We start from the raw sequence: 14,577 nt of genomic DNA on the forward strand, positions 1-14,577 counted from the left end.
GCAGCTGACTTTGAGAGGTAATTTACAATCATTTAGATATTTTCATTGAAGATTTTGCTGTTTTGTACGAAGATTAAATTCAAATCATTTATTACTGTTAAAAAATCAGCAAATTTTAAATTGAAAATTGAGCGAACGGAACACTATATATAAAATTTGGTATTCACAGAGAGTTCTCCAAAAAAGCAGTAGTAATTAATACTTTCTATATTTCGAACAATGTATTTCATCATCAGGGTTTCTTAAGATTACTAAATTATTGTCTCGTTTCTACATCTTGAAGTCAAGTACATGACTGTATTTGTAGATATGCGTATATATGCTTGTGCATGTGAATAGTGAGACTGTTCAGAATATTTTGGCGAGAAGAAATAACCACTAGAATAAGGAAACCTTTCGAATAAGGAAATTACAACACTGAAACAAAAAAGTAATTAGGAATTTCACTTAGTAACTAGGAATATAACTTATTATACAAGAAAAGTTACCAGTGAAAATAAGGACAAATATCTGTCGTCAATATTATGGAGCTGAGTAAGTTGTCAAGCATTCCAAGCAATGTGAGATATTTAAATACTGATCGGATTTCTGACTTACAAATTAACTTAAATTTCCAGGAAAAGTGTTAACAAGCATAGTTTAAGTACTGTTACTACTGAGAAGGTAAAAATTGAAAACATATTTACTCATAATTTGTTCGAAATTTAACTGATCTGACTATTCCGAATATTCACTGACCTCTTTAGGTATGGTTTTAAATTTGGTGGCTTTACGTACTTTTACAGGAACTTGTTAAGTTCAGAGGGCAGTGTTTTGTATTTTTGGAAACGATAAACGCGAGTCATTAAGGTAGACTGCAAGATATTGTTAATAATGTGCGGGAGCGTCATTTCAAATTTTGCTTAGAGGGAAGGAGCAAGATTCTCTACTGATATAGTTTTACTGTTTTCATTAGTATATTACTATATCAGGGTTTCCAATCCTAATGAAAAGAATATAGGAAATCATGACGAAAAAATATAGGAGGTTTCGTGAAGCTGTGAGAAAGGAACATTTTGAAAGAACAGGCAACAAAGAAACTATATAACAATATTTCCACCTATTGGAAGGAATATTTCAATTATCTAATACACAGAAATAAAAAATAAAAAAAAATAAAAATCCCTTCCTGAAAGAACTATCTGAAATGTAAAATAAAATCTAAAATATAAACATTTTGCAGCTGGCGCTTTTAAGGTAAGAGTTGACTATGTGCAACTATTCTACAATTATCTGCCTACAGTAAGTCCAAAAAGTACTGATACACCTAAATAAATCAATCATAAGTCTTTAGAATCACTACTTCATAGAACTTTTTAATGAATATGACGAAACTAGTTTACATTTTGTAGGTGTATGAATACATTTTGTGGTAACTGTATATTGTTTGGTGTAATTATTTTTAAACAATAAGCAGAAAAGGACGAAACATAGAAGTCTCTCCATTCAACCACGCTACTGTGGAGACAAAAGGCCCTTCAATCACCTACACCTTATTTCGTTATTTTATTTCCACAAGTGGAAGTAGCAATGCCACAAAAATATAGGAGGTTTCGTTAAAATGTAGAAAATACAGGAGTTTATAGGAAGAGACGCAAATATATAGGAAAAATAGGAAATATAGGAGCGTTGGAAAGCCTGCTATATACTATTGATTAAAATATATATATATATATATATATATATATATATATATATATATATATATATATATATATATATATATATATATATATATATATATATATATGTAACTCGAACTCTGGGAGAAAAGGAGAGGAAGGCTCCATAACTTTTTCTGCCATCTTCGCAGGTGATGTTATCATTCTTGCTTCCGTCTATTGCATTTAAAGTGCAGCATTTATTGAACGCCTTAACAACGAACAGATGGAAATGCTTTTCCATGCGACGAAATTCTAATATATCGCTGTGTGCCTGACTTTGCCGTATGGTATTACTGTTTCTGTATTTTAACTTGAAACGGCTTCTTGATGTTCACGTCCAGCGGTTGCAAGACTGGCCATCGGAAATTACAACACACTTACTCTTTATTAGTCGTATTTGGTTCTGACATTACCGGTCAGAAAAAAGTCCACGTAGAGCACCGATTTTGGACTCAACAATACATCAGATCACGCCTCCACATATTTTTCAGCCAGTTGATAATCAATTCCTGGATCATCCAACCTCTTTCGTGGTTTCTGATAACCACACCTTTGAGAAAAGCTATTCATTGGCCCGAGTTTTAAGCTTTCTTTCTTTTTTTTTTTTCCTTTTTTGTTGTTGTTTCTTTATGTTTTCAAATTTATTAAAAATGGTGGGAGCTGAAGTTCATCTGTCGTACCCGCCAGCATTTTGGTGATACGTTGTTTCTCACATCCGGACATCTTGATTGCTACTTGTTTCGCTCCTTTTTCTTCAGTCATGTAGTTTCGTGGATGTCCAGCCAGATTGGAGTCTCACCAGTGATGCAAATTTGACCCAATAATAAACAGTCTTTCCTTCCCGCGGGTCATGTAATGCAAATGTTTGCTGTTTGTGTTCAAAGTCTGAAGGTAGCATCTGACATCGCCATCTGGCGCCAGACAGACAGAATCATGCGTCTCATAGAGCAATTACCCACCCACGACTTGCTTTTAACACGTCCTTTGCTACATTTTGAGATCTCGCAATTTTATTAGCTTTCAGTCTGATGCGACCTCTTTGATCACATGACATAACATGCCGCAAACAATGCACATATATATCTATATCAATATTACAAGATTTATGAATCGCCCTTATTATCATTCTAAACATTCTTGTTGCAGTTCCTGTGTATACACTCTTAAGAGTCGAATAATTCAGTTAAGATCCCTTCTTCTTTTACTATGTGCAGGATTTATTAGCCATAAACAGTCGCACTTTTGATGTCTATTTGGCAATACTTTCAAGAGAAGGTTAAAAACAGAGGGAATGTACGTAGGACAAACGAAAATTATGATTATCAAATAGTAACAAATTATAATATAAACATCTTAAAGTTGCTCTACGTTTTCTTTTACTTTTGGTAACGACAGTGAAAGTCAATGATACTAAATCTTAGCATGAGGTTTATATTAGTAAGACGTACATGCTGACTCCTATTTTTTCTTTCTTCACAAGAATCCTTCGCGCATGATCACTTAGTACTTTAGAATGATTGCTGCTTTTCCATCTGTAGCTTATAATTATTTATATATTATTTTTACGATCACAATTTATTGTCATGTGTGTTATTGTTTCAATGTCAGATAATTTTTGAGACATTTGTTGCTTTCAGGTTTTAGTCCTAACCGATCTCGTACAAAGTTAGTGAGCCAAGAAATACCTACATGTCAATCAGTCAAATCGTTTCTGAGAAGTTGGTATTCACGGACTGACACACGAACGACATGATACAAGACTATAGTGGTTTGTCGCGAGAAATACAAACGACTAAATAATTGAAGCCATAAGATTGAATATTAAGGGTCTATGTGAAAGCGCGTACACATGCAACCAAACTATTGGGCACCTAGAAATTGTACATCAACGTACAATTGATGGAATACTTACAGAAAAATTAGCCTAGAATTTTGTAAAACAAAACAAAATCATTAATAGAAATCCTTACCTCCCCAAATGATCCATTACAGTGTTGTTTGATAACGGCAAGAGTGAATTTACATTTGTATAAATGTCAACTTCCCCGGTTGATTCTGACATTGGCTGAGTTACTACAATCAAAGGTGTCGAATTATGTTCAACTGATTTACTATTGGAAGATATAAAACAAGTAGCAGCTAAAAATAAATAAATAAATAAATAAAAATGAAATAAAATATAAAATAAAGATGCGAAGACACTATACACAACAGGACTACTTTTTAATTCAGTTTCCATGAACTGAAAAAAAAAGAAAAGAAAACAAGAATGATATAAAAATATTAACTGCACAGAAAACTTTCATATCTATGCTACTTTTTAAGTAGGAAATCTATCGATGTTAAAAGCGTGTTAGTGAAGTGCTTCTTTAAACTTACTAATTTTTCAGATTAACTGAACGCATGTGAGTTATATCTGTTCGATTGTCCATGATTGACTGATTTAGAGCTCAGAGTCCCATTTAGCACCGAGGCTATATGAGGCATGAACCTACAACTTAACGAGGGATCTGAACCACATGAACTCCAACTAGGAATCAAACCCAGGTCTCCGACGCCAAAAGCGTGTACGCTAACCATACAGCCCCGAGGGAGTTCTAGATTGTGCATGAATATGTGATGGCCTTAGAGACATGAAATGGTGGCGATAAAATAAATAAATAAAATATAAAAATAAAAGCGATACAAAAGTGTCATTTCTAAACAACAGCTATCTTGACTTTGCACGCCACGAACTGGAAGGAAGTTACCCTCGCATTTTCGTATCATGGATGCTCTTCAATTTAGAGTTAAGTGTTAGTTAAAAATACGATGAAGTATCAAAAAGTAATGCCTCCTGTCATCCCAGATATTTCATAGTGCATCAATTAACATAAACTATACATCATAGTGACGCCTTTTGTACATATGTTTACTGTTCCACATAATCACCGTTCCGTTCAATGCATCTATGCTAACGTTGAACCCAAGAGTCCAACCCTTGTTGGTAAAACTCTGGAGCTTGTGTTTGCACCATGTCTCGACAATTGATTTCACCCATCCACATCGTCGAACCCGGTTCCGCGGAAATGGTTCCTCAGAGCTTCAAAGAGGTAAAAGCCAAATAATGCCAAATCTGGAACGTATGGTGAATGTGACACCACAGACCCATTTTGGCAATTTCCTGTGCTGTTGCAAATGACGTGTGTGTTTGTGCATTGTAGGGGGATGCAGTTGGATGGAATGAAAATCTTTCTGGGTCGCTTCTTCCTGACTGCCTTCCCCAATTTCTTGAGTGCTGCGATTTAGGACTCGCTGTTGACTGTGCAACGCCCTTCCTAGAAGTCAATGAGAAGAATACCCTACGTGTCCCAAGAGATTGTTGTCATCATTTCCGCGTTGATCTTGTAGACTTGAATTTTTTGGGACGTGAAAGTCACTATGGCGTCATTGCATCGATTGCACTCTACTTTTCGGGTCACAGAGATACTCCCATGTTTCATCTCTAGTGTTTCAGCCTTTGAGAAAGTCGTTCTGATGTGTTTCGAACAAGGCTAGGAGCTATTGCGATATCTCCACAGGTCTAGTACGTTTGTCTGCGGTCAGTATTTTTGGGAACCCACTTAGCACATATTCTGTGGAATCCATACAACAGATTAATGCCTGAGCAAACCCGTAAGACAGGTTAAGTACGGCTGCCAGCTCCTTGGTTGTGATGCGCCGATCCGTACAAATCAAATTATCTGCCCGACTTCTGTTGTCTTCCATCAGTGATGTTGATAGACTCCGCTGCGCGATTTATCTCCAATATCGATATCTCCTTTGAACCTCTTCACCCAATGTCTGGAATTGCCCACCTGCACTACAGTATCCCAATAGACATTTGTTAGCCTCTTATAGATTTTTACAGGGGTGTAACTCTCTTTTGCCAGGAACTCAATCACAGCTCTTTGCTTATGCCTCAGCTCCATGGCGTCCTTCAGTCAGTCTGAAACATACGTATACAAGTGTTAGTCAAGGTCTAATAATATAACATAGTAATAACACATCAACAGCGTGCTACTTATTACGAAAACTTATAAAGGAGGTATTACTTTTTGATACCCTCTCGTAACTTCGCATGTAATGTCAGTAGTAATTTGAATAATTTAAAAATATTATTCACATGGCGTAATTACAAGGCGCACGCAAATATAACTACCAAAGTGCACTAATACTGCAGACTTTCGATAGACTTAATATTGATTCTAGGCAAGAGCATAAAGAAAGAAAGGGAAAAAAATGGAATGTGTGACATGTATATTGTTAACAGTCATATTAAGCCACATGATAGGGACGAAGAGTTAACAGTTCATTCTCAGGAAAACAGCAAACTCGAAACAAAGAAAAAAGAGAAAACTAACGTACACATGAAAATTAAATATCGTTGAAGAAACTAAAGTACTAGATATAATCTCCATGATGACATTTTCTAACGCGCACCTAAAGTCCTCTAATCCTACAGCACAAAGAGTTGGAAAATTAAAATATAGTAATAATAATAATAATAATAATGAGGAATATGAAAGAAAATAATACGGTGATTATAGCCGTTTTAATCGGAGATAATAGGTTGCTGATTGAATAGCAACACGTATTCTCACATTTTAGTAAAGGAATTACAATAATTTTGGACAAAGGACTTTCATACTGGTTAGAAAATGAGAGCTGTGATTAATAAGTGATAGGGTTTCTGATGTTACACGATAGTAATAGTGAGTATTTAGGACTATAGAAATATGGGTTTGGGTTTCGCCGATGCAAAACACACAGTGTCTGTAGTTCAATAATTAAGAGAATTGCAACTGATGAAATGTGAGTACAGTTTGTTGTTTCTGGGTAGCCCAACCGTTCAATAATTATCAGCCTAACAATTTAGTGAAGACAATAGTCAAGACGATATCTCAATGGTGTTTTTCTTTTTAACTTATTTACTTCGAACTTCAATATCTCGAAATTCAGCTATGATTTGAAGGAAAGGTAACTTAAATGAAATTCTTTTACTTGTTCTGATTCGAATGAAATTCAAGAGTTTCTAATGATATTTGGTCATGCCGAAATTCCTCTTTTTATTATTATTATTTAGGCAATAGAATATTACCTGAAGCTTTTTTGCCAGTTGGCATCATCAATTTCGTGCAGCTACGCTTTCTCTTTTTCGGTTTAGTTGGGAACGGTGGTATCACAGGCTTGATCATTCGGTCAGATGCTAACTTCAGAGAGGAGACAGGCTGGTCCTATAGGAAAGAAAGAAAAAATATTGAATAAATAGAGCACTTAGTTACACTAAGCTAACTAAGTGAAAAGAAAAGGTTTCATACTACTACAACCCACATTATCACTAGTATTATATAGTTTTATTCAGTTCTTTTAAAAATCTGATGAATTTCAGTTTTGAAAGATAAGGGACTATATTTAAAAATAGACGCAAGTTATCGCCACCTTGTAGAACTAACACTGGTTCACTTCTATTGTTATAGTTGGTATTACACTGCCTGAATGATCCATTACCGTTAATATATGGTCACTGCCCAGTTAAATGCAGTGAGTGTGCCGATTGAAGTACGGAGGTGACAGAATGACAAAAAGGGTCACTGGGTTCGGGCGTACCCACGGGTATACAATACGTAAAGTTGTCTCATTTGTTCGTGCATCAAAGCGGGGTCTCTAACGTGTTTAAAAGAAAAAAGGTCTAGAACACGTGTGAACGCAAATCAGTGTCAAAAGGTCGTAAAAATATCCGAGCTTAGTGGGACCGCCGACGAGTTCCACGTCTGGTCAAGGAAAATCTTTTTCAAATTTCTCCAGTTCACGAATGTAGCCCCATCCAAATCAATTTCCGAAAGACCTCACTTCTCACTGCACACCTTCATTAGATTCAAGAACACAAAATGGAATATAGCGGAGTGGAAACGTGCAATGTAATTCTGTGTTCCAATGATGCAAATAGTCAAGTATATTTAGAGAACAATAAAGTATTTTATCCGCAGTGTGTGGTTCAAGCTTAATGGTATGTGGGTGTTCTTCGTACTATGATTTCAGTTCACCTGTACAGGTGAACGTGAATATAAACCAACATGTTTGTTTTAGACATTCTTAGAGTTATAGATAGTGCCAATTCTCAACCTCGTCATGATGGAAATGCAATGCATATTCCATCTCCCAAGTTGACAACTGCCATAATTCACAGAGCTCAAAACGTTTACATATGTTGTAGGGCATCCTGTCGCATCTGGTCTTGCCTGCAAAGTCCTACTCTCACTGAAAATATGTGAGATTATTTGGAGAAGATGGTGGAACGCAGAAATAGGCATGTTTGTAACTTCATGCAACTACTGAACTTACCGATGAGTGAGTAGATTCACATTGATGTAGCATATCTATAGCATCACATTGACTCACTTCCATACAGAATCCAGGCCAAAGGCAATGTTATCCGGTGACTGTTTTTGTCAGGTGTGATTGATTTATCCAGCACTTTTTTTCTGCTTATACCTCTTACTTTGATTTATATTAGAACAGAAAAATTCCAATATATCATCTTCGTTTTCTCTATACATTGATCACTAAATACTTCGACTTGAAAGCTAAATGTTCGTATACATTTTACTTCGGTGGTTTAGTTCACAGGATTTGTAAGGTCCTGAAGGATTTATAACTGAAGAAAGGAAAAAGAAGAAAACGAAATGTCCAGATAGCCGCTACTTTGGAATCCTGAGTCATGATGTGCAGTATTGCCAGGTGAAAGTAGATAGGTTTAATTACAAAAGATAAAAGTAATGGGACGGGAAAGTAAGAACGCTAACTGTAAGTTATAGTGGAAATGTATCAAAAAAGTTGTAAAGGAATATTCAATAAATTATAAGAAGTCTTGTATTATTATTATTATTATTATTAAACAGGTTTACTTCGTTCTTTTTAGCATGACTATACATAATTATTTTGATTCCAGAATTAATAATGCCCACAATTCATCAATAATTTAAATTTAGGCTTTGAATCATTAAAATTAACACTGTTAAAACTAAACGAATTACAATAGCACTAATATAAACTGTATTCTCAAAAAACTTACTCATCTCCTTTTATAGTTCAGATATGAGTTACTTGCTGCATATGGACAAACTTCACATGATGGTCACTGTAACAATAAGTAACTTGTGCCACATATTTGAAAATACGCTTGAATATGCTTGCGAAAGAATTGATAACATGTATGTGCATATAGATAGGTACCTTAACCACAAAAATACTTGTTTTACCACTATATTATAAGGTCATTATATCTTTATCTTTCATATTGTGTATTGTGCATGCACTACGTGTTTCTATTCTTCTATCTTTATTTATTTTAATTCTAAACACATTCCGAAGAATTAACACCTAAAACTTCACCAAATACTTACAGACAATATGACGTGTTTTGTAATAGCAATATTTGACCAGCTTTTAGACAAATTTCCAAAGGGAGACCACGTATCCACTAAAGGTGATTTTGGTAAATCTAATTTGTACGGTGGATAACTTGTTCGTCCCATCTTTTTGCTTCGAAATCTATCAGAAAGGAAAATAATAATAATAGTTCTACTTTGCCATGCATAGAAAGAAAATAATATAGGCAGATTATGTTTCATTGAAACAATGAAAAAGCATTTTCTTAACATGTCTTTAAATTTAGAATATATATTCAAGTACATTTTCAAACTTCTTCAACTACAATAATTTAGTTCTTGCAAAATTAGTACTTGAAATACAAATATTTTCTCTAAATGATACAACATAGATAAGGTGCATAATGAAACTCACGCACACAATAATAATAATAATAATAATAATAATAATAATAATAATAATAATAATAATAATAATAATAATAATAATAATAATAATAATAATAATAATAAAAAAAACAGCTTTACAAAGAAAATAAGTACTACAAACGTTGAATTTCATATGACAGAGATTTTTTGATAGTAAGCCCTGGCTGCGAAACATTCACAGAAACCTCTATGAAATTTCTAGTGAAACATTTCACAGTTATGCCCTTTAGGCTAAAGAAGACGAATAATTAACGAAACTGAAACTTTATGAAATAATAGTGGGATGAGAATTAGAAGAAATGGGAGAACCCCGAAAAAAAAAAAAAAAACACGGACGTGATACTGTACAGCACAAACTCACACGACCTTGGATCAAATCAAAGACCTCTCATACCAGGGGTTGAACGTTCTACCAATGAGCTATTGTGCCCCATTATTCAGCAAAAGAAAATAACCTCTCAGATATAAAAACGTCAAAATTGCACTGCATAGAATAAGAATAAGTTTGCTAATGCCGCTGATTATGCAATGCTGTTTACAAGTGTTCCATATTTTAGTTTTAAATAATGTTGGAACCCTGTGAATGTAATGAATAAGAACTCGGTTATCTGACTTTGCTGCACCCTATATATATAGGCATAAGATATTTCGAATAAATGTTGAATGATCCGAAAATGCTGCAACGAACTTCGGAAATTCTTACATTTAACTGAAAGTTCTTATTCTATGGTTATAAATCGCTACGGTTTATTCACAACTACATTGTGCTGCCTTTAAAGTTGAACGTGGAAGTATACAGTTGCACATATCTGGTAGTCTAACAATTAATGAGCCTTTTATACACGAAATAACGTTAGTGTGTCAAATCGCAGGGTATATGAGTCGCAGCAAATCTGTCCTAACGCTATTTAAGATAGTAGATGTGCAAAAAGCGACAGAATTCGTATAATCAGATGTAAGGTATTGAGCTGTGAAGATTAGTGGATTTTCCACAAAACTGCGCTACATTTTACAATTCTATTTAGATAAAGGCCCAAATACTGAGCAGGTCCTTGAATAAATTTGTGCTGTTTATGGGAAAGGTACGTTATTAAAAGCAACAACCAAAAGACAGCTCATTAACTTTCATTCTGGCAGCTAATCACAGAAAAAGTGGATGATATTCTGGCGAAAGTCGAGCAAGATCAGCATGTAAGAACTCTTGACATAGCCAGTAACTTAAAAACATCCATCGTTAAGCAGTGTTACACTATTTGGAGAAAGTTGGCTACAAAAACAATCTCGACGTTTGGGTGCCACATGATATGACTCAAAAATATTTATTCGATTGAATCTCTACTGAAATGTAACTAACTCGAGACATTTCTAAAGTAGTTGAATATGAGTGATAAAAAAAGATAAGAAGATAACAGTATGGTGGTTGAAGCGAGAAGTTCCACAGTCTATGAGATTCAGGCTCAGAAAGGTTACGCTGTGCGTTTGGTGGGGTTGGAAGTAGTTCATACATCATGCGCTGCTGCTGCCAGAAATAACTCGGACCTATGTTGTCGATAGTTAGCGCGACTAAATCTAGCAATTCAAAAGGAATAGCCGGAACTAGACATGTCGTATGCCACGCTGGCAACGCCAGACCGCATACATCTGAGAAATTAAGAGAACTTTGCTGAGAAGTTTTAATCTATTGTATAGATAGGATCTGACTATAATAATTTGTTTCGGTCTATGCAGAACTGCCTAAATGGTGTCAGTTTCAAAAGAGACTTGTGAAAAGCACATGTCACAATTTTTTGACCAGAAACCACAGAAGCTCTATAGCGACGGGATTATGGTGTTATCGGCGAAATGGCAGGTCATCAAATAAAATGGTGCATATGTAGTTTCATAACGTTTTTAGTTAATGTTAACTAAATATATTTTCATTTTTGAACTCCAAAAGTTCAATACCTTTCAGACAGTTGAACTTCGAAACGAACTGTTCAATTTCGAAATGAATTTTGTAAAGAACGCATAGGACACAGACATAAGCAGATTTTAAAAGTCATAGCAAAAGGCCTTATCTAAAAATTTATTTGAACAGAAATACACAATTAGAAAGATAAAAATTCTACATAAATCAAGATCACGGGAAGGAAGAAACAGAAAGAGCAACTACGAATCCATCCGTTAAACCAGATCTATCTTGAACTAGGTCTAACATCATTGATAATGTTAAAAACAAAACTCCATAACAGTAACTTAACATATTAATTCATACTCCAAATAAGTTATAATCTGACGATTCTGACACAATTTTTCTTCATAATTTTGATTTGCAGTGCAGACCGCCATCGAATATTTCTTCTTATATTCAGGTAAAATTTTTTCTTATCCTACTTGAGATTCATAGTTTAATAATAATAATAATAATAATAATAATAATAATAATAATAATAATAATAATAATAATAATAATAATAAACGAACATTTGGAACGAGAATCTAACCGAGGTATCCGGTTTACCGTGCCGGTGCGTTAACCACTACGCTATTAGCTCGCTTCCTGATAAACCAGCCATTTTTTACTCTCTAGGTTGGTGTCCAGCATTTTTTACTTTTTAGGTTGGTGTTCAGAGAATCTGATGCAGATCGGGAAGCATAATAGTTGACAGATTGGTACGTAGGTCGGAAGCCCATGTTCCATTCTCAGAAAAGCAGTAATTATTTTGCTTTGAATTTAGTTGAATTAACACCTATAGTATAAGTAAAAGTAGGTTTTCCCTAATACTATACACGAGGATGTATCAAAAAATTCGTGTAATCACTAGGAGACAAACTACCAATCCTCTCGGATGTGTGTATTACATACCTTAATACTTTTAAGTTAAACATACAAAATAGTGATAATGGATATTTATATTTATATATATACAGGGTGAGTCAAAAGTCCTTGGACATCTGCATAAGTTTGAAAATTGACGGGAAAAGTAAAAAGTGATCATGGGAACAGAGGTTTGATGAGGGTCCGCAACTTTTGGAGTGTATGTCATCCATAGCCGCCATCTTGAAATCCGCCACTTTGGATTCAAGTCATTTTTTTTAAATGGGAAGGGGGGTGTATGACACATCAAATAACACTAGTTTGGACTCAGGAATTTAGTGGTGTAATTTGTTTTTTTCTATCTTGTACATTTTAGAAGTTTTAATGTTCAAAGGTGGGAAATTATCTTGATACTGACCCAGTTCTCTCTTTGTTCCAGGTGATCTAAAATGGGTCTGACACGTGAACAGAAGATCGAAATCATCCTTATATCAGGGGAACGCAGCTACCGAACAATAGCAGCTGACTATAACAGACGGAACCCAGACATAGAACCGGTATCGCACAGCACGTTGGCTCACGTGATCACCAAATTCCGGGAGACGGGCTCTGTTCAAGATAGGGCACGTAGCGGGCAACCAAAGACTGCCACCAATGAGGAAACTGCAACCGCGGTTGTTGCGTCGTTTGTAAAAAGTCCTAAATGAAGTACCCGTCGTGGTTCCTAGCATGAAAAATAAGCCAATCCTCCGTTGCCCGGATATTGCACGCCAATCAGTGGCATCCTTACATGCTGCACATGCAACATAAACTGAACGAGGATGACCCTAATCGCCGGTTGAAGTTCTTCATGTGGGCTACTGAACAACACGAACTGGATCCTGAGTTTGCCAAGGGCATACTGTTCAGCGACGAGGCGTATTTCACTTTGAACGGGGAGGTTAATCGACATAATTGCCGATATTGGTGTGACGCAAATCCGAACTGGGTTGACCCGAGTCGAGAACATATTCTAGCGAAGGTGATGGTGTTGTGTGGCATATGGGACACCCGCATCATTGGGCCATTTTTCATTTACAACACCGTAACTGCACCACAGTATCTGATGCTGCTGCAGGACCTTGTGTTCCCTGCCACACTGAACGCTGGCGGCATTTTCCCATCTTATTTTCAGCACGATGGAGCCCCTCCACACTATGGACTCAGTTTCCGTGAATGGTTGGATGAACAACTGCCAGGGAAGTGGATTGGTCGCCGTGGTCCCATAGAGTGGCCGCCCAGATCCCCTGACTTAACGCCCCTTGATTTTTATATATGGGGACATCTTAAGCAGATAGTGTATGCTGAGACAATCCGTGATTTGAGACACACCTGGAGGAACGCATCCAACAAGCCTGTGACCAAATTCCAGGACACATTCTCCTCCGTGTGCAGTCAGAGTGGTTGCGGCGACTACAGTTATGCATTGCACGGGATGGACAACACGTAGAACATGTGTTGTAGCATTCAGTATCAAGGGAATTTCCCACCTTTGAACATTAATAACTTCTAAACTGTACAAGATAGAAAGAAACAAATTACACCACTAAATTCCTGAGCTCAAGCTAGTGTTATTTGATTTGTCATACACCACCTTCCCATTTTTAAAAAAAATGACTTGAATCCAAAATGGCGGATTTCAAGATGGCGGCTATGAATGACATACACTCCAAAAGTTGCGGACCCTTATCAAACCTCTGTTCCCATCAGCACTTTTTACTTTTCCCGTATATTTTCAAACTGAAATGAAAATGAAAACCCATCCTATGAGACAGTACAAAACGAAACGGCAATTTCAAACTGGTTACATGATCTTTTGGATCCCCGTAAATCTGAGAGACCATTTTATACAAATGATGCTACCATGACGGAGAAAGTGGAGATCACACTGGAAGACAGGAGGATAACCACTGAAAATGTGGCTGAAATAGGTGTTAGTTATAGATCCGTCTGGAATATACGAGCACTGGAATTTTAATAGTGGCAATTATTTATTTACAACTGATCCAAAATAGATATATACTACTAAGTTTTATAGTCCTTCAAGTAGTCACCAGCACTGTGTATAACCCGTTGCCAACGACGTGGAAGTCATTGGATACATAGCAACTCCAGCTATATTGATAGTTCTAATGGGCCGGTCTACTGCCTGAAGAATCTCTTGAACAATTTTGAAACGAATCAGGGTGTTCACTCTCAA

At 35.9% G+C, this 14,577-nt stretch overlaps 1 protein-coding gene across 3 annotated transcripts in view; it reads right to left on the minus strand.

The window, feature by feature from the left end:
* Positions 1-14,577, minus strand: part of LOC145674129 (ankyrin repeat and SAM domain-containing protein 6-like) — a 56,430-nt gene that overhangs the window by 4,015 nt on the left and 37,838 nt on the right. For 2 of the 3 annotated variants that reach the window (XM_081743958.1, XM_081743965.1), the window contains 3 exons: positions 9,128-9,275; positions 6,823-6,958; positions 3,674-3,842 (listed from right to left, as the gene is read on the minus strand). In XM_081743958.1, coding sequence (XP_081600084.1) covers positions 3,674-3,842; positions 6,823-6,958; positions 9,128-9,275 — 453 coding nt within the window. The remainder of the gene's footprint in view (positions 1-3,673; positions 3,843-6,822; positions 6,959-9,127; positions 9,276-14,577) is intronic. The other variant, XM_081743960.1, reaches the window with a different exon arrangement.

The sequence above is a fragment of the Thermobia domestica genome, chromosome 2, assembly GCF_964235325.1.
Source record: "Thermobia domestica chromosome 2, izTheDome1.hap1.1, whole genome shotgun sequence".
Taxonomy (NCBI): domain Eukaryota; kingdom Metazoa; phylum Arthropoda; class Insecta; order Zygentoma; family Lepismatidae; genus Thermobia; species Thermobia domestica.